The 22,210-nt window shown below is 38.0% G+C and overlaps 1 protein-coding gene across 1 annotated transcript; it reads left to right on the top strand.

Moving 5' to 3' along the window:
• The first annotated feature begins 9,368 nt into the window (after positions 1-9,368).
• Positions 9,369-21,933, top strand: LOC121424566 (growth/differentiation factor 8-like). The gene is made up of 2 exons (XM_041620295.1): positions 9,369-10,152; positions 19,691-21,933. The coding sequence occupies exons 1-2, from the start codon at positions 9,606-9,608 to the stop codon at positions 20,557-20,559; spliced, it is 1,416 nt and encodes a 471-aa protein (XP_041476229.1). The 5' UTR covers positions 9,369-9,605; the 3' UTR covers positions 20,560-21,933.
• Positions 21,934-22,210: the final 277 nt, after the last annotated feature.

Raw genomic sequence — 22,210 nt, 5'->3', positions numbered from 1 at the left:
CTGTTTTGTTGAAAATGAAAAAAAAAACTGAACTGAAACATTGATGTTGGAATAAACTCAACTAAGGATGAGGCTTACTGAAGTTTCAGTCAAAGCCCTGTATTATATACTTCACTCGCGAGAAAATTTAAAGATCATGCGATCACGACCACTGAAAAACATGAAAACAACAAATTACAACACAAAACATCATATGGAGAGGAAGAATTATACAAAGGAGCCCTCCAGGTAGTACATATGGATTCGAAGAGCTCCTTATTCTTTTTTTTTTTTTGGGGGGGGGTCTTATTTATACATACACATTTTGTCTTTTTTCTATTTTAACTTGTTTAAAGAATTCAAATGATGTTAAATATTGATAATAAAACGCCGAGGGTCTTTATCATTCAGCGTCACAAAACACACGATTGCCTACGGTTCTAATATCAATTTGTTATTGTTTAGGGGAGAAAGTGAACCTTTTCGTTATGATAAAACATTCTAAATTGTTATTTTTTATAATTTCTTTCATTCCTATCATTGTGTTCAAAGACAAGGTCTTTCCGTTCTATTTCAAAACGTCTGAAAAAAGTCGGCATGGATTATTATAGATGATATTTCTTTCAAGCAATTTCGTACCACGAGAACTTGATCACTTGAGAATAACAGTAACTCTTGGGGATCGTGCTTTCAGTTGTGCTGCTCAAAAGCTTTGGAACAAATTACCCCTGGAAATACGAAAAGCACCAACTGTTACCATCTTCAAACATTTATTGAAGACCCATCTTTTTTCAGAAGTTTTTGGTTGATTGTATTATATGCATAATTGTTTAATTTGTTTAAGCAGTAGCATTGTTGGGAGCTCTGTTACACTACAGCGCAGTAGAGTATATTTACATATCGACTGCGCTATATAAATGGTCTAATTATAATTATTATTATTATAAACAAACACAATGAAAAGAAAAGATATTGAACGTTGATGAAAAATATATCACACACATGACGTGTGGTCAGCTTCCCCTATTTCCTGTAAATCCCATTTTCCGAGTAAATGAAAACTTATTTTACATGACTTCAGAATCTAATGCTTGAACAAGATCATCATTTCAAACACGCTCATTTGAGAAAATATTTTTTTTCAGCAACCTTTAGCAATAAAGTACATGGATTAATGGCATGTCTTAGTAAGTAATTACAACTGACTAAGGGAAGTTCTCAAATAAGACTTTGAAACAATCGGTATTTTGAAAATATTGCATGTTGTGGCTATTCATTTTAATGAACAAAAACAATTTTATATAATTTTTTTTATGAACTGTTCGTCCTATTTTGTGCCCCCCCCAAAAAAAAGAAGGAAAATAAAAAAGAATGGAAGGCTCTTTGAATCAAACTCCATTTTTTTAAACTCTCACCTTTATATTAAAAAAAGATAATGAAAATCATGTTCGAATGGACACTGACATTGGAATCCTGCTATTGCAAGTCCAATGCCCAATGTTGTTAAAGAGTTTTCGGAATTATTACGCAGCCGCTGTCTTTAACGCATCATTCCTTTGAAAATGGACAGCAGCTTTGTCTCATGACTCTGGACAACGACGTACTGTTCGTCTGGTGCAAATCTTTGGATGATCTGATACCCCGTTCCACCAACTCTCATCTCTCTACTGTTATTTGACTTGTATTTTCAAAGGTAGTGGTGCAGCGTTGTAGAGAGAGGCCGCGTCGTGATTGCGAGAACTCTCTACTCGTGGCAGCGGAGTTTCTTAGGCTTTCTGCCCATTTTTTTTGTCAGTAAACTGATACACGTGAAATGGACCACATACTTTAGCCCCCACTTTTATTTTACCCCCCATCAACTTTCAACACCGTTCCGCAACCCATGATAAATATGCTTTGCATTTTACGATTTGTGTGCATGAATATTAAGATTTCGTTCATTAGACTACTCTGCCGCAAATTTAATTTGGACATTTCTAAATTTTAAACGACTAATGCAGGTAGGCCCAGTGGCGTACCGTGGGTCACGGCATTGGGGGGCACCAGCAAAAATTTCGAGTCACTTAGTGAGCGCGCAAAGCACGCTCTGTTGCTAGGAAAACTGATATACATTTTACGGACATCCAGTGCCATTAAACGGATATGTATTTCACTGGTTAAATAATGCGAGCGCAAAGCGCGAGCTAAAATTTTTGATATTCAGACCAAAAAAGGGACATTATAAGCAAGTTTTTTGTAGTCATGATACGTACCTGTCTCGGCGCTAAACAAAAATGCGAGCGCGAAGCGCGAGGTGAAAATTTTGTATATATTGAGCCCAAACAGGGACATTTTAAGGACTTTATTTTAGGAATCCATTAAGAGTATAAATATATCACCACAGTCATATAATGCTAGTGTCACGCTTTGCTGATTTGGTTAAAATTACATTTAGATACATGAAGTCATTGTAATCATGATTAACATACGCATCACAACTAATCAATTATTGCGAGCGCTAGTTGAAAATTTAGGAAATTCAGACCAGCGTTTTGAGGCCTGTTTGTTGGAATTAATGAAGGCCATACGTATTTTGCTAACCAAATGATGCAATCGAGCGCGTAGCGCGAGCTGAAATTTGTGTAGGGCCTATATATTGACCCCAAACATGGATATTTTAAGGACTATTTTTAGGAATCCATTAAGAGTATCTCACCATAGTCATCTAGTGCGAGTGCCAAGCCCTTGCTGATTTTGTTAGAATTACATCTAAACACATGAAGCACTTTTTGAAGTCATTGTAATCATGATTATATGCATCTCACTTATCAAATACTGCGAGCGTGAAGCGCGAGCTTAAAATTTAGGAAAATCAGACCTGAAGAGAAGCATTCTAAGGATTGTTTGTAAGAATTCCCTAAGACCGCATGTATTTCACTAACCACATGATGCGAGCGCGAAGCGCGAGCTGAAAATTTTGGTATTCAGATCAGAGAAGATGCACATTTTAAGGACTGATTTTAGGAATTCATGAAGAGCAGACATCTCACCAATCCACTAATGCGAACGTAAGCACGGACAGGAAAGGTTTTATACTAAGACCTTAAAATGGGACAATCACTTTAAGTAGTTATGAAGAAGCATACAGCTGTATGACATTACAAAAAACAATAAATCGAATTGCGAGGAAATATATTGGGTATATATTGACTTGAAAACGGGAGGTTTTAGTACAACTGAATTATATATCTCGTTAAACAGTCTATGCGAGCGCCAGAAAAAATGAAGACATAGAACCTGAGCAAAATAATGTTTCATATAGTTATGAAAAAATGTTTCATGTGTAATTATAACATAACATTATGTAATATAACATGACATAATATAATATACCATTATAATGGACAATAATTTCTCCTTTCCCACTACGTTTCTCTTTCTTTCTCCCTCTTTTTCTCCTTTTCCCCGTTTTTTTTTGCCAGCCGCGTAACTACGGGGGGCACGTGCCCCCCGTAGTTACGCCACTGGGTAGGCCTATGTAAGCGAACGGAATTGAAAAATGTAACTAATCAACATGCCCTCTTACGCATGCTCGTCAAAAAGCTTCTAAAGCATTACTTTGATTCCTTCGCGTTGTCATTATTTCCTAGTTTGATTTCTTCACGTTGTCAATGTTTCCTAGTTTGATTCCTTCGCGTTGTCAATGTTTCCTAGTTTGATTCCTTCGCGTTGTCAATGTTTCCTAGTTTGATTCCTTCGCGTTGTCAATGTTTCCTAGTTTGATTCCTTCGCGTTGTCAATGTTTCCTAGCTTGATTCCTTCGCGTTGTCAATGTTTCCTAGTTTGAATCCTTCGCGTTGTCAATGTTTCCTAGTTTGATTCATTCGCGTTGTCAATGTTTCCTAGTTTGAATCCTTCGCGTTGTCAATGTTTCCTAGTTTGATTCCTTCGCGTTGTCAATGTTTCCTAGTTTGATTCCTTCGCGTTGTCAATGTTTCCTAGTTTGATTCCTTCGCGTTGTCAATGTTTTCTAGTTTGATTCCTTCGCGTTGTTAATGTTTCCTAGTTTGAATCCTTCGCGTTGTCAATGTTTCCTAGTTTGAATCCTTCGCGTTGTCAATGTTTCCTAGTTTGAATCCTTCGCGTTGTCAATGTTTCCTAGTTTGATTCCTTCGCGTTGTCAATGTTTCCTAGTTTGAATCCTTCGCGTTGTCAATGTTTCCTAGTTTGATTTCTTCGCGTTGTCAATGTTTCCTAGTTTGATTCCTTCGCGTTGTCAGTGTTTCCTAGTTTGATTCCTTCGCGTTGTCAATATTTCCTAGTTTGATTCCTTCGCGTTGTCAATGTTTCCTAGTTTGATTCCTTCGCGTTGTCAATGTTTCCTAGTTTGAATCCTTCGCGTTGTCAATGTTTCCTAGTTTGATTCCTTCGCGTTGTCAATGTTTCCTAGTTTGATTCCTTCGCGTTGTCAATGTTTCCTAGTTTGATTCCTTCGCGTTGTCAATGTTTCCTAGTTTGATTCCTTCGCGTTGTCAATGTTTCCTAGTTTGATTTCTTCGCATTGTCAATGTTTTCTAGTTTGATTCCTTCGCGTTGTCAATGTTTCCTAGTTTGATTCCTTCGCGTTGTCAACGTTTCCTAGTTTGATTCCTTCGCGTTGTCAATGTTTCCTAGTTTGATTTCTTCGCGTTGTCAATGTTTTCTAGTTTGAATCCTTCGCGTTGTCAATGTTTCCTAGTTTGATTCCTTCGCGTTGTCAATGTTTCCTAGTTTGATTCCTTCGCGTTGTCAACGTTTCCTAGTTTGATTCCTTCGCGTTGTCAATGTTTCCTAGTTTGATTTCTTCGCATTGTCAATGTTTTCTAGTTTGATTCCTTCGCGTTGTCAATGTTTCCTAGTTTGATTCCTTCGCGTTGTCAACGTTTCCTAGTTTGATTCCTTCGCGTTGTCAATGTTTCCTAGTTTGATTCCTTCGCGTTGTCAATGTTTTCTAGTTTGAATCCTTCGCGTTGTCAATGTTTCCTAGTTTGATTCCTTCGCGTTGTCAATGTTTCCTAGTTTGATTCCTTCGCGTTGTCAATGTTTCCTAGTTTGATTCCTTCGCGTTGTCAATGTTTCCTAGTTTGATTCCTTCGCGTTGTCAATGTTTCCTAGTTTGATTCCTTCGCGTTGTCAATGTTTCCTAGTTTGAATCCTTCGCGTTGTCAATGTTTCCTAGTTTGATTCCTTCGCGTTGTCAATGTTTCCTAGTTTGATTCCTTCGCGTTGTCAATGTTTCCTAGTTTGATTCCTTCGCGTTGTCAATGTTTCCTAGTTTGATTCCTTCGCGTTGTCAATGTTTCCTAGTTTGATTCCTTCGCGTTGTCAATGTTTCCTAGTTTGATTCCTTCGCGTTGTCAATGTTTCCTAGTTTGAATCCTTCGCGTTGTCAATGTTTCCTAGTTTGATTCCTTCGCGTTGTCAATGTTTCCTAGTTTGATTCCTTCGCGTTGTCAATGTTTCCTAGTTTGATTCCTTCGCGTTGTCAATGTTTCCTAGTTTGAATCCTTCGCGTTGTCAATGTTTCCTGAAAAAATAAATTGTAGGGAGTATGTGACTATTGTTGAAATCATTTTTTATTCTCTTTATGCTGTTGTTTTTCACATGTCTAATAGCACATCAAATTAAATCTACTATTATTCACTGAGTCCTCTTTAACATTGAATGTGATGAACATAAACATATATCATGCAGATTCACGTGAAAAAGGGATGTCATATTCGTTCACTAAAAATACAAATATAACGATTCTTAACTCAAGTTAACTTCAAGGTCGCATAAATACTTATAAATAAAATAAAATCTCGCAATATAGTATTGGTAAAAAATGTTTGTATGATTTAAATCAAATGCGAGAATTCATGTTTTGATTATATGTCTTGCAAAAGTGCATTCACCATTTGGAATGAATGTCTGAGAAGTGTTTGAATGGGTGTAATGAAGCCATTGGTGTTATTTTCTTCAAATTGCTTTTTAAACTGTTGTATACGTTTCTCCTGGAGGTGGGCGTATGAATGAATTTAATGTAACGTGTAAAAATGTGGGTTGTGTTGTATATATCAAAGGTATATATTTTTCAATTTTCGATTCTTTTATAATAGATCACAGGAGCTATTTTCATACGATAGATTAAAGAGGGAATAACATCTAGTAATATACCTAATAGTCATTCAGTTGTTAGTAATATCGCTTAAAATTGAATAGAGTCAGTTAGATGGGCTGAAGAAGAATGAAGTTCTAGAGCTGTATTTGCATGAAGCTATTGACCGGACACGGTTGCTCAGTGGTATTCGTGCTTCTAAATTGTCTCTACATGCATATATCTTGTCTCTCGTTTCCATTCTTAAAGGGTGTTTCACACCTGGATCTGCGCAGAGTAACGTAGAGTAGCAAATACAAACTACGCAACACTACGCAGCTTTTGTTTTGCCTACGCAAGTACGCAATGGGTACGCAGGAGGAACACAAACAATCAAACATATTTATATTTTTGCGCATTATTGGCGTAGAGCCAGTTCTACGCAAGCATACGCAACACTACGCAACTATGTGCTACTCCCATATTATAAGGTCTTTGGCTACTCCTATGCAACTACGCAACTTTACGCCGCTCCTACGCAACACTACATCAAAATGATGTTTCTCAAAACACTTTCCAAATTTTCGCATGGAATGGCTGAAAATTGTTGTAGCTAAATAAATATAGTAAAATTCACTGCGCAAAATGCAGAAAATTTCATTGAAAACAGTTATGCGCAATTTGTGATGAACATTAATTCGGTGGATTGATGATGAAATGTCCCCACTTCCTTTTATTCTTTTGTCATTATATATGACAGATAAAGAACACGGTACTTAAAATAATTTTATGATACCTTACTCATTTGATGTTGCTTTAATACCAAGTAATAATATTTATCAATGTGTAATTCTATGGGAAATTAATATCTTAGAAAATGGAGGGCGCCCTCTGTGGTATAGTCCCAAAACTTCACGGAAATTTTCTCAAGAAAGATAGAATTTTTCGACAGAGGGGGCAGTGGTTTGTACAAAGTACAGACTCAAAGCAGATGAACATAACGACTCAGGAGACTAGACATTTACAAAATTTACAAGAATGTTTTGCGTATTTTTTTACGATTTGGAGGATTTTGCCGCAGAGGACACCCTTGGTGTATTACTTTTCTATAAAATGACACATTGATGCATTATTTCATGGTAATGAAGCAATAGAGACTGGTAATTGATGATAAAACTGAATGGAATTCAATTTCATCTTTAGATACTGCCAAAAATATCTACATTTTCTTTAATTTCCCCACAACAACAACAACAACTATATTTGTGCTTGTGGGGCCTGGAATAGGCACATAATGTACTCTACACTTTGATGATAAAAGAATACTGAGAAATAAAATAGGTCTGAGTGGCTTTGAAAAAAAGATAATGTAGACACTGCATTTTTTGGCATAGCTTACATTCTTTTAGAGAAAAGGGAGGGGTTCCCTCATCATTATCTTTTATTGGCAATTGTCACTTTTCTTCGGATGACCTCTGGTCACATGTATCTCAACTTATCGTTAAAGGAGTAAATTTCAAGAACATTGTGCAATTTTTGGTGTAAGCACTTTGTAAAAGAGGGACATATCTCGCTTTAAAATGGGCCATCATTTCACAGCAAGGGAAGGACTTTTCTAGGATATTAAAAAATATGTATTCCTTATACTCAAATCATAAGAAAAATACCAATCTGATCAAATTCTTTCTTTATAGTGATGGGTAATCACATAGTATTTGATTGCATACGTCATATTTAAAAAGTAAATGTTTACCTTTTGTAGTTCTTGTCCTTGTGTGATAGTATTTTGCATAAAAAGGCTTTGGTGAGCATGTGAAGAACTTATAGTATAGGAAAGAAATGAAAAATTAAAGTGATGGTTATTAAAGGAGAATGAAACCATTGGAACAATATAGCTTGTGTGAAAACAGAAAAAATCAAAGAAACAGATCAACAAAAGTTAGAGAAAAATCGGATAAATAATGAGGAAGTTATGAGCATTTGAATATTGCGATCACTAATGCTATGGAGATCCTCCTATTGGCAATGTGACAAGGATGTGTGATGTCACTGATGAACAACTCTCCCCATTACTTTAGTATATATTTCACTTGAATTGCCTCTTTTATCACATCTTTCCATAGATCATGTGTTCTTTCTACATGAGGGCATGTATTACATATTTTTTAAGAATACATCATGAATGAAGAGTTCGTATCATCATTAGAAAAAGCAAAAAGAGACATTTTGAGGGTATTTTATAGTCCACCAAAGGGAAAGTTGTTCATCAGTGACATCACATATCCTTGTTGCATTGCCAATGGGAGGATCTCCATAGCATTAGTGATTGCAATATTCAAATGCTCATAACTTTCTAATTATTTGTCCGATTTTTCTCAAACTTTCTTTATTCTTATTCTTTGATTTTTCTGTTTCTACACAAGTCTATTTGTTCCAAAGGTTTCATTCCCCTTTAAAATGTTCTGTTTTTTTGTTGATATCGTGTCATACTTTTGGAAATAAAGTGATAAGGTTGATATGTTGAAGTTTTAGACATTATATCAGATATAGAATTTCTCGTGGGATCTTGGTGCCTGGTCAGTGGTCACCCTTACCGGTCCTGCAAATGTCTGGATTGTGTCTGAAGACACCCTGAGGGAAATCTTCAGGCATTCTAGGAATGTGCTCGAAAACGGAAAATTTCAGAGATACGATATATGTATTTTTCACAGACTTTTATAATTCTGTCTTTGCTCTTGACGTATGATATATGGAAACAAATGAATAAATAAAAGGCTTAGGTGAGATAAAATGCTAGAACAAACACAAGTATTCTACATAAAAAGAAGGGAACGAAATATATATTGCCATGAAACAAACAAAGTAATAAAGGACTTAGCAACCCCCCAAAAAACCCATTCAGATTTCAAGGTATACTTTTACAACGGCGGATTAATCCAAATATGTATCTTTGCACGGATTAAATTTTCATTAATCATACATACACTATAGAGTAATCAAGGATTTAGTATCCCAAACCCCTTTAAAAATATATAAAAAAAAGCTTACGGGTTTTTCATCATAAAAAAAAGTTTTACGAGCTTAACTTTTCAGACATTGATTTTAAAAAGATATTAATTTTCCAATCTTTGTTCAACTTCAGACGTAAGTCTGCAATAAATGGAAGGAAAATAATTATTCGACGCCCTAACTGATAGTGTGTTGAGGGAGGCAAGGTTATTGACCACTATTTCGCAACACCCACATAATGTGAGTCAATAAATATAATTTGCCGTGCATTGAAACCGACAGTCTCCATGCCGGCATGAGTCAGCGTTGCTAAGGGTTAGCGTTCCTTTCACGTGCGTATCGAGTTCAAAGTCTTTCCATCATTCACAAACCATTACCATTGATAACTTGCAAGAAAATTGATTTTTCAAATTTGCAAAGGGTTGAGAATAGACGGACCCGTGCCGTTGACAGCGATCTACATTACCAATTATCAAAATTAATATATCGGAAAATTTTCAAGGTACTCTGCGATTTTCAAATGGAGCAACACAGTGCTTCAAAAAAGGGAGGTACGATACTGGTGTTTCTGACCGTAATTTCTCTCCCCCATGTCGGGGCAGCTCCCCGACCGATCATATCATCATGCCCTGGGTGTAGCGGAACTCACCGGCAAGAATCAAGACTGACCTCGAAAAGAAATACATTATCATCGCTGTCCACCTTGCCTTCTTCAGCCTCCACATCGTCGTCCGTGTCGTATTCGTCGGCGACGGGTCCACTGTCAACGACGGCGCCTTCGCCACCATTAGCCAGCAGTGTTGACGGGGAGGAGCCTGGTACGAACTACCCATCCCAGTCCCAAGCACGATGGAGGGCAGAACAAATCAAACTTGTTCAAGATGAGATTCTTAGGAAGTTAGACATGACGAGGCCTCCAACTCTTGAAGAAATAGCACGAGTCAACATGTCAGATGCTCGTATGCAAGAAATGTATCAACGGTATTATGAGTCGGTACAAGAAGCATCAAGTATCAGACATCTTTCGCCAGCCTACCGAGAAGAAATACACAGCTTCAGAAGTACAGGTAGGATCATAATTATTCATTTACTAATATTCATCCCTTTCATTCATCTCATTTTCGAATAGACATTCGATGTTTGACTTATTGTTTTAATCAAATAGGCCTACTTTAGATAATTACCGACAAGTGGGACCTTTTCAATTATAATAGCATAGGGCTTCAATAAATCAGCGTAGGGCGGTGCCATGATTTATTGCGGGGTAACGTATTAAAATATGACTTGTTAATCCGCCGAACCAGGGATGAAGCGCCCCCCTAACAGCAGCGCAAAAAATGGAAGGAGAAATAAGGAAGGGAAATAATTAGAAAAGGATTCATCGCTTAAAAATGTCTCTTTGAAGTCAATATATTAAGAAGTATATCTGCTAGTGCTTCGTGCTTGCATTAACGGTTTGTATGGTTATATAAAAAATATATAATGTGCTCTTCATTAAAGAAAGGCCTTAATATGTCATTATTTGGGGCTCGTGCTTTGCGCTCACATCATTTATTTAGTGAAGACGCATTTCCTTCCTTTTTTATTATTACAAAAAATGCATAGAACATCAATTTTGCGGTGTAAATCTCACAAAATTTAAGCTCGCTCTTCGTGCTCGCATGAATTGTTAATTAGACATCATTTTGGTTCAGTACTCAAAGTGTCCGGTTTTTAGGTCGAATGAATAAGAAAAAGTAATAATTTCACGCTTCATTTTACCTATCCTGTTCGTGGTTACAAAAAGTGCTTGTGATTTCCCATGTTTGAATGGGGGAAAAAATCAGATCGCGCTTCGCGCTCGTATCATTTATTTGTTGCCTACTTAGCCCTGCCATAATTGTAATAAGAGCTTAGAATGCACTATTTAATCCCTAATATTAGTGAGATTATTTAATTATTGCGATATTTATCTCTTTCATGTGTTACTTTAAACCTACAGGTCCCTTATCACAGGAGTGTAATGAGCCATGCCAAGCCCCCCCCCCCTCTCCTCCCATCTATACGCCACTGGCTTTTCAGATCAGTACGGTTGGAATGTTCAGCTCGCGCTCGCTTACTCTGTTGATACATGTATGCATCTTGTTTGTTCTACATGTATTCCAAAATCTAATCAATATATATTATTTTCATGTCAATATCGATGAAAAATTCAAACATTTGAGTTCTTGCTCGGCGCTTGCATTTAGGCCTTATGAGATCATTTATCTTGTTAAAAGAACAATGCTAAGATCGAATTAGGGACGTCCCCTGCTTTACGTCCAGGGTTTTAACGTCTTTATCAAAATATTTTTATTTCTGTTGGCGTAGTTGGTGCAGCGATTTTATTTTCAAAATATTTTACATTCTCTGAATAAACACGAAAATAGAATGGGCTCACACATTAATTGACATGGCACAGTTACCCAATTTGGGAATTTTGAATGGTATGAAAATGTGGATATAACGATACCAATAAAGATAATGATATTCAATAGAAATTATATCGCTTGATAGAACGTGTCATCACGTATTAAGCCATCGTGGACATGCGGATGTAGGAAGAGAAGCAAATATTACTTAGAACCTAACTTTAACCTCAAACAGAAGAAAGGGAATATTGTACATTCGTTATGTTACGGTTTGCTAAAGTAAAGGTTTACTGGATGTGGATATCCAAACCGAGATGTACCTCCCCCCCCAAAAAAAAAAAAAACAATTTCCCGCCAATGTTTTGTACATTTTTACTCATTTTCCTCAAACATCTATCAGGTTTACAAATCTCTAAGCATCAAAATAATTTGATACAATCAGGGGCGGATGGCAGATTTTCCAAAGAGGGGGAGGGGGGCGGCACATTTTCGCGATGAAAATTTGACTAGGAAAAAAAAGATTCCCATTTTCATAGGGGGCACAATTGGGTTAAAACGGTGTAATTGCATTTAAAAAAATGAAGGCTTTCAAGGGGGCACCGCCCCTGGATACAATATAATAATATAAATGATATAATAATGAATAGAATCACAACTTATGTTTATGTCGAATTACAACTTATGTGAACAGTGGGATCATCTGAGTCTAAGACTTCACTAAACAAATGAATATCGAAAAAAATATTTATATGATTAAACAAAAGGCGTTGACATAAGATTAATTTTGCCAAGGATTCTTCTTTGGACTGATACAATGAAGTGCATGAAAATTACATTGTCAACTACTTGATCATGTTCAGTTATCTCTAATTCATGGATATCTTAACAATTTGTTTATTTTGCTACACATAACCACAAATTTCAATCAATTAATCCTTCTGGAAAAAAATTATCCTACACTGTTAAAAAAACCCCTAATTTTACAGAAAAAATAAAAGAAGATTTTGCAGAAAGCAATAACAGAATCATTCTGTAAATTCATAAAACAGGAATTTTTCTGCAATTTAACAGAACAGGTCTGTTTAAAGGGGGAAATTTTGTAAAGTTCCATACACCAAATACAAATTTCCTGTAATTTTAAAGGATATATAATGTAAGATTACGCAATCTGGTGAGATTTACAGGTGTTCTCGAGACTCTGCTGCAGGAACTCCTTTTACTTTAAGGATAAATTTTTTAACAGTGTATACAGCACTCCCGGTTGAGATTTGTGATACATTCATCAACCCCACGGGGCCAGCTGTGCTCAATCACAATATTCAATTTTATCATCCGAACACTGGAAAATGACTTTCATTTTTGTTTAATTATCTGTAATCATTTTCATTTTTTAATTGGAAAAAATGGCTTATATTTTGATACGTAAGGTGATGCATATTCGTCGTATTGGCAATCGTCATCATGATTGTGAATTATGTATTAATAGCTACATGACTATGGATTTCGATTTGCTATTTTAGGAAAATATGTTATTGTAACTGACAGAGCGAACATGTACTTGGAGGAAAGTGACAATTTAGATTTACATCTAAACAATATATTCGAAGATTACAAAAACAGTGCCACATGAACGCGTATTGTTTACAGCGCATTTACATGGCTTGGAAAAGAAATTCACAGTTTTCTGTGCTCTTGGTAATAAGCTGATCGTCGTAATCTTAAGGAAAATTCGGAAAGGGGTGGTCGTAAAAACTATTTAGGAATAAGCCCCTAAAGACCACGAGAAGATAAACGTAGATATCACATATTTCCCTGAATCCCGAAGAAAAAAATAACTTATTTAACTGTAAAACATCTACCATTGTCCATTTTTATCACCATGAATAATTCATTATAACAAATCATTGTCAAAATAAATGAATGGCCATGGCAATACAGAAGTAGTCTTGGGGATCAGGAAACAAGGTATGTCAAGCCCAAGAGCATCATTGTATATATTAGATGGGAGTACTCGCGTTCACATAGATAGGTAAGATCTAAAAATAGGATCTTAAAGACTAGAGAGCATGAAAAGAAACTGATCTTTTGTTAAGACACGCGTATATAAACGGATCGATCCTATCTTCTCTGAAGAAAGGGATAAATCCTAATTGATTGTCATTTAACACTTGAGAGCTTGATTACTATAAAGGGCTGGAAGTAACTAATTTCATTGATTTGAAACGTGTGAAATATTGATCTATTTTTGGTTAATGATTCAGTTTTTTTTGCATTTATTGCTTCATAACATTAATCAAACTATTAAAGCATGTATATACCGACGTCTAAATTATCCTACTTATATAGGTGTGCTTAATTTCTTATATTTAAATCATCTAAGCAAAATAATGATAATACAAAACACTATTGGTAATGATCCCCTTCTAAAAAAACAAAATTGAAAGGCATATAGGACTTGACATGGCGTGCAGACAAACATTAAATTATTGGGAAAAAAATGCGAGCGAGCGAGCGAAGTATTTTAACACAACACTTAATTTTGTGACAGATTTGACATAATATAAAAAAAATCCCATAATGTACCCCCCCCCCCCCCTTATTCCCTTTTCTCGCTTTTTATTGATTGTGCGCCGGTGTACACAACATTATATCAGTTTTCCAGATAATGAAAAACTGGAGCAAATTACTATTTTGTTGATACAACGCAAAGTGTTTGATGCTAACATATAAGATGGTTTATAATATTCTAATCCATCAAAAAGTAGACAAGTACGGCTTTTGTAAGACGATGAGACAACCGATTTGAAAAGAAGAGAAACATTAATTTAATGGAATTTATAAAAACCTCGTGCTAAAAATAATTTTGCCTGGCTTATTATCGATTTACAGTTGACAAAATATATGGCAATCAAGAGGTGATTATCCCTTAAGGTTTTCAGTTTGGTTGTGAGCTAGCATGGTATTGATGGTGTCTTTATTCTAACGATAATAGACTCTTGTGGTTTGACGTCATAGCCGAAAACTTTGGATCGAGTGAAGGTGTTTTGATTATCACTCTTAGGAGATATTATTGATTTGTTTTGACTTCATTTTCCTAAGCATTCCAGGGATCAGAGTTTAAAGATTGCCCAATCTTCTGTACTTTGTTATCGTTGTTTTTCCTCTAATATCAAAGGGAAGAATGTTACTATGTCAGCCGTGGTTGTGAAGTTTTTCCTGGATGAGAAAAAAAGCTACTTGGACTCCAGGTAGCGTTTCATCAATATTTCGTCCGACAAGTTGTCAGGTCTGACAACTTTCCTTGATTATGATTGGCTGAGAGGCACTGTTACCATAGTAACTGTCGGATAAAACAGTACTTGTCGGACAAAACGTCTGACAAGTCCTTTCATGAAACGCTCCAGATTGTCATTGTCATTGTTGTTATTTATACTCCAGGCAAAACTTAAAACGTGATGAAATTTGAAAACAATATTGGTCTACAGCCGACATTCAGCCACTTAACACAATACATAATTGGAAAAGTTGACACTTTGACTTGTGTCGAATTCATAAAAAGGTTGTCACATAATAAACTTTGTGTTTAAATACATTTTTCGCTTTGCCCTTACAAAGTGACTTGATTAGAACGTTGCGTCAAACACATTACACTAGCCTCGTTCAGAAGTGGGATTCTCGTTAGGGTGAAATTCTATTATCAATGGATTAAAATCCAAGAGATCATACACTGTAAAAACTGTGGTGTAAAAAACTGACACCAATTGGTGTTAATAGAGGACCACACCTTGAGGTGTTTAAAACACCCTAGAGATTGAACATAACACCAAAGAGTGTAAATGTAACACCATTGTCAAATTACCAAATTGTCTACTGTCATTTGGTCTACCATTAGTTCGTCCACTAATCACATGGTCGATCCACTCACCATTTCGTCCAATCACCATTTTGTCTAATAACCAGTATAGCCATTTAGTCCATATGCCATTTTGTCCAATTCAGACCAACTGACTATGAGACGAAATGATCATAGACGAAATGGTAAATAGACGAAGTTATGATTGGACCAAATACTTATTGGACTAAATTGTTGTTAGACAAAATATTGATGGACGGAATGACACTAAACTAAATGAAGGTAGACAATATGCTGAATGAACGAGATGGCAGTAGACAAATCGGCAATTTACCCCCATCAGGGGCTGATGAATGTCATACATAGACATGAAATGGATATGAAAAACATTCTTTAGCATTTTAAATGTGGTGTTTTTTCCTCAGTCGGGTCACTCCATCGCATAATTTTACTATTATATTAGAAATACTATTAAGCCCGGGCGGGGGGGGGGGGGGGGGAGGGGGCGGTGAACTAGCCGCTTGGACTGTATAAGGCCATTTTCATTTTATTGAAAATCCAAACGTCGAAAATTTCTCAAGCACCCAGAAGCCCCTCCAAACTCTAATACCCGGTTGACACTTGTACGCATTGTCCCGCATTAATGCGTGCCAGTGCCGGACACTTTATGGCACGACTTGGCTATATCAGTTCACGCAATGTCCCGACACGTTCGAGACATGTCTGCGCTTTGCTTGCGCGTAGTTCGCGTATAGCTCACGCAGTGTTCGCGCATAGTTCACGCACTGTCCCGACGTTCTTTCAGCATATATTCTCGACACCCTATTCTATGACGTATCTTGCGCAAATTCAGTTAAATATTCAACGTACTTGTGTTGACACCCTCTACGTTCGTTAATTAGGACGACTCATACTGATCACGTGGTCTGCACTAACAATTTTGCGCATATCATTCGTGAACTAAACCTGAAGTATGCTTGACCTATGCGCAAAGTATGCGCGACCCTGTCGTGAACAAGTCGTGAACTGCGTGCCACTACCCCGGGGGTGTGCCTACTATTATTTGCGCCATGAAATGATTTCTATTTCGATGCCACGCAGTGGTACGCAGCGACACGACTAGGTTGCGCATAGTTCACGAATTTGCAATGCGTGCCACAATTTTCAACATGCTGGCACGCACTGCCACGCACCTATCCGCAAGCTGGCACGCAACGCTCGCGCATTGGCTCGCATAAGTGCGTGCCCATGCGCAAACTATGCGGGAACCACAATGCGTACAAGTGTCAACGGAGCATAAAGCCAGCCTGACACTTGCACGATTTTTTGTCACGCATTTTGCCCGGTTGACACTTGCACGCATTGTGGTGCCCGCATTGCCCCGCATTGATGCGTGCCAGTGCGGGACACTTTATGGCACGACTTGGCTATATCAGTGTCCCGACACGTTCACGACATGTTTGCGCATTGTTTGCACATAGTTCGCGCATAGTTCACGCAGTGTTCGCGCATAATTCACGCAGTGTTCACGCACTGTCCCGACGTGCTTTCAGCAAATATTCTCGACACCCTACTCTGTGACGTATCTAGCGCGAATTTAAATATTCAACGTTTTTCTGTTGACACCCTCTACGTTTGTTGATTAAGACGACTCATACTGATCACGTTGTCTGCACTCACAATTTTGCGCATATCATTCGTGAACTATGCTTGAAGTATGCTTGACATATGCGCGACCCTGTCGTGAACTAGTCGTAAAGTGCGTGCCACTACCCCGGGGGTGTGCCTACTATTCTTTGCGCCACGAAATTTCTAATTCGATGCCACGCAGTGGTACGAAGTGGCACGACTAGGTTGCGCATAGTTCACGAACAGTTCAAGAATTTGTAATGCGTGCCACTATTTCCAATATATTGGAAATTTTGGCACACATTTCACGCACTGCCACGCACCTATCCGCAAGCTGGCAGGCGTAGCTCGCGCATTGGCCGCATGAGTGCGTGCCCATGCGCAAACTATGCGGGAACCACAATGCGTGCAAGTGTCAACAGGGCATTTGCACGACTCAAGTCGTGCCAGTGCGCAAACTAGTCGTGAACTAGCGTGAAGTGTGCGTAAGCACGTAGTGACACGTCGTGACTGCGTGCCATGTCGGGACGAGAATTTTGAAATGTTCAGTTTTGGTCACGACAAAATTTAGCGACTGGGTCATGAACTATGCGCAAACTGTTCGTGAACTCGTCGGGACGATGCGGGAGGATGCGTGGCAGTGCGCGCCATGCCACGACTTACACGAATAGTTCATGAACAGCTCACGTCGTGTTCACGAATAGTTCAGCACGACACCGTCCGAATTGCGCAAACTCGCCGTGCAAATGCTGGAAGTGCGTAAACTATGCGCAAACTATGCGTGAACTCGTGCCAGTTCGTGTCAATGTGGACACTGACGGCCATGCATTCGTGAACTATACGTGAACTCGTCGTGAACTTGTCGTGAAGTATGCGTGAACAAGTCGTAAACAGTGCGGGAGCCTCCCAGTTCGTGCCCCAAAATGGCACGACTTGCCACGACAAAATCGTGGCCAAAAGTCGTGCAAGTGTCAGCCTGTCCCGACGAGTTCACGAACAGTTTGCGCATAGTTCACTACCCGGTCGCTAAATTTTGTTGTGACCAAAATTTTGAACATTTCAAAATTCTCGTCCCGACATGGCACGCAGTCACGAAGTGTCACGACGTGTTTACGCACACTTCACGCCAGTTCACGACTAGTTTGCGCACTGGCACGACTTGAGTCGTGGCAATGCGTGACACAAAATCGTGCAAGTGTCAGGCTGGCTTTAGTCTATATACACCGGTGCCTGCACGCATTGTGATACCCGTGTAGTTTTCGCATGGTCACGCACTCATGCGGGCCAATGTGCGAACTATGCGTGCCAGTTTGCGGATAGGTGCGTGTGGCAGTGCGTGCCAAAATTGTCATCATGTTGAAAATTTTGGCACGCAGTACAAATTTGTGAACTGTTCGTGAACTATGCGCAACCAATCCGCAACCTAGTCGTGCCACTGTGTACCACTGCGTGGCATCGAAAATTAAATTTCGTGGCGCAAAGAATAGTAGGCACACACCCGGTGTAGTGGCACGCAGTTCACGACTAGTTCACGACAGTGTCGCGCAAACTTTGCGCATAGGTCAAGTCTACTTCACGCATACTAGTAGTTCACGAATGATATGCGCAAAATTAAGAGTGCAGACCACGTGATCAGTGTTGTTGTTATTGAATATGATGGCGCTCTTCAATCTCTCCTGATTATACACGCCACGTACAGGATCCAATTTTTATGGCTTGTATTACAGATCGAGCATACCAATCTTAAACTGAATATCCTGTGCGAGTTTCAGGTCACATGATCATGGTCAAAGGTCATATAAGGTCAATGAACTTTGGCCAAATTGGGGGTATTTGTTAAATTACCATCAGGGAAGCGTTTCATGAAAAGACTCGTCGGACAGTTTATCCGACAAGTCCCATCCTATTGGACAGTTACCATAGTAACAGTACCTCTCACCAATCAAAATCAAGGAAAGTTGTCAGATCAGACAACTTGTCAGACAAAAATGTTGATGAAACACCTTTCAGAAGTTGGAAGGTTTATTGTCTAGTTGTTAAAACTTGGATATAAGATTAATCAAGTATCACTGGACATCATGTGCGAATTTCAGTTACATGACCCAGGTCAAAGGCCAGTGAACTTTGGCCATTTATTAGGTAATTATTTGATTGCTGTCATAACTTTCGAAGTTTATAGATAAAATTTGTTTACACATTTTCGGCATTACTCCTATTTTATTTTAGATCGGTATGCTCGATTTGTAATCAAAGTCAGAAAAATTGGAACTAGTTGGAATCGAACCTGCCATCTACTGCTTTTCCGAGCAGCGACTTAACCACCAGGCTATTCTGGTTCACGGCCAAGCCATGATGAACTGGAATTCAAATACCCTCGATCCTCTTCTGACATTACACGCAATTGTCAAACAACTCGTCAATTGTCGGTTTATATTGGTCAAGTTATTATAACAACTTTCACAAACGTTTTGTTTTGTCGTTCATTTATACATTATGGCTCAGTGACTTGTTTGATCACGATAATGTATTATTCATTTTCATCTAAAACCTTGTAATTGTTTAAGAATATTGTATTTTAAATTCTCTTGTGTCTTATTAGCAGCTAGGCAAAGGTCTAGTAATTTCGGAGCGCAAAATGATTCCCTAAATTACTATGTCAGTCAAAATATCTATTTCGTTGCGCGCAATGTATACATGAGAGTAATTGTTATTCTTATTATATTATTGTTTCAGATGGCCCTCCAACCAATATATCATTTTTCGATTGGTTCTCTCCTCGGAAGCTTCGCATCTTTCTACCCGTTCAGTTTCCACAAGACACGCCTCGGACAGTTCATAACGCAACCTTGTATCTCTTCATCACACCTCCTGGTATAACCGGAGAAGAGACTACGGCTGTTGTTCGGATATACCAGCTACTATCTCCAACTCGGATAGGAGTCAATACGCCTCGAAGATTTGTCACCAGCAAGGAAGTCTCGCTCACTGATTCGAACTGGGTGTCGTTTCCTATCAGCGAGGCTGTGTCGATGTGGGTGTCAGACCCGACCACGAACCATGGATTAGAAGTTGAATGTGATTTGGTACTCACGACGCATCTCTTTGTAAGTGGATATACAAACGGTCGCGTTCCAGCTGAGCGAACGGACCAGGAAGACCTTCGGCCTCGTGTTGACATCACTCTTCGACAAGGTGTACATGTACCACATCGACGACGACGGAGGTCTCATCGACATAATGAGATGGTTGATGCAGAACCGGAGTGTGGACAGTATCAACAGAGTGATGAGTGCTGCAAACGACGTAACTTGACGATATCCTTCAGGGAACTCGGATTTAACTGGATTCTGGCGCCATTAGAATATAACGCGCATTTTTGTGGCGGGGAATGTACCGAGCTTTTCAATATGGCGGACACACACGCTCTCATCCGGGCTCTTATACGGATAGAATCTCCAAGGTCTTTGCCACGCCCTTGTTGCACACCATCCAAACTGGGCTCACTTCCCGTACTTTACCTCCATCAGTTGGATGGTGACAAAACGGAAGCGAGGCTGTATGCTTTACCAGATATGGTTGTAGATAGCTGTGGCTGTTCATGACAGCTCTGTATTCCGTCAACTATTTAAAATATTATAACTGTAAAATAGCTTCATTACATTTCAAGATCACCGGTAACTCTGTGAAAGCTTGTTCTTAATTTCTAAATAGGCGTAGGTTAACTGCTATCGTCGTTTACAAAAGATTACCCAATAATGAATGCAATTCATGATAAAAAAAAGAACACGAGAACTAGATTTACTCCTTTGTGTATAAAACTGACAATTAGTATCCCATCAAATGGCTTTATGACTTAATATTATATACATATAACCTTACTAGACTATTCAATCTCCTGAACACGTATAATCATAGACATTTCTTTATCATACAAGCTTCCACAGAGTAACCGATCTTCTTTTCACTATTTATTGATAACATTATTAAAATAAAATATTAATGTGCACACAATGTCAAGTAGTTAATTTTATCGTTCTAAAGAGAACATTTACATGGTATATACCCCTATTCGAAGTGAGTACAAACATGATGCATTGGTTGCATTTTTTTTTTTCGTTACGTTCGTTCCTTGAAGGTGAGCCAGTGTGTATTGCGTAGGCTGTTTATGGTCCTGATCGTCTTTTTACAGAATGTAGTGGAACATGATAGAGACAAAAGATTGATGAAAAGTCAATTTTGTAAAAATATCGTGTTTTCATTGATCACAATCAGTCAACCGTTTCAATCGGATTGATATAATAGATTTGAGATGAAGGGATTCCATCTCTTACCATAACCACAATTACGCGTGCCTTTTAAAATGTCAAGTCCACCCCCACAGATAGGTTGAGTTGAATGGATATAAAATAAATGAAACAAACATTGCACTGAGAAAAAAAATAGCGAACTGGACATAAGGAATATATGACAGAGGACTCTATAAATCAAATGATGATTGTATCACCACAAGATTGGGGGTGCTGAGTATGTTATACACCATATGCACCACACCATCATGACCATGGAAATTACGTTGGCATGCTCCTAAAATGTAGAAACTTGAACAAAATCCCCCTTTTTCTTGCTTGCTTGTCATTTTTTCGACCAAAATCATCTTTATTTATAAAAGTGATAACCTTTTTTCTGTTTTATGCTTCTGAGAGGGAGACGATCTTGTCTCCTAAATATTTTTTACCATTCTAATTCAAATCGAGAAATACTATTTTCTAAATATAATTAAGCATGCTAAGTCATCACTATTTGGTCTATTGACAATAAGAGAAGAGCTTGTTAATTTTTAATTTCCAAAGTTATTAACAAATTAAATTGATTTCATCACACAACAACGAAAATGAATTATAATGCGAATACTATCGAATCTGTCATTCGAATACTGGCAATGATATGCATTTAGAATTTTGTTAAAAATATGTAAAACAAAATTATACCACAATTTCAAATTAACGTCTAATTTTGATTAAATCTTTACTACTACTACTACTACTACTACTACTACTACTACTACTACTACTACTACTACTACTACTACTACTACTACTACTACTACTACTTCTGCTACTACTACTACTACTACTACTACTACTACTACTACTACTACTACTACTACTACTACTACTACTACTACTACTACTGGCAGTAACTGCAACACCATATCTTCGCTGGAATACACATTGCAAAAATATCAGGCAAAAA

Source organism: Lytechinus variegatus, chromosome 11, assembly GCF_018143015.1.
Source record: "Lytechinus variegatus isolate NC3 chromosome 11, Lvar_3.0, whole genome shotgun sequence".
Lineage (NCBI taxonomy): Eukaryota > Metazoa > Echinodermata > Echinoidea > Temnopleuroida > Toxopneustidae > Lytechinus > Lytechinus variegatus.
The sequence above is the reverse complement of the archived record's forward strand: the minus strand, read 5'-3'. Positions and strand labels throughout refer to the sequence as shown.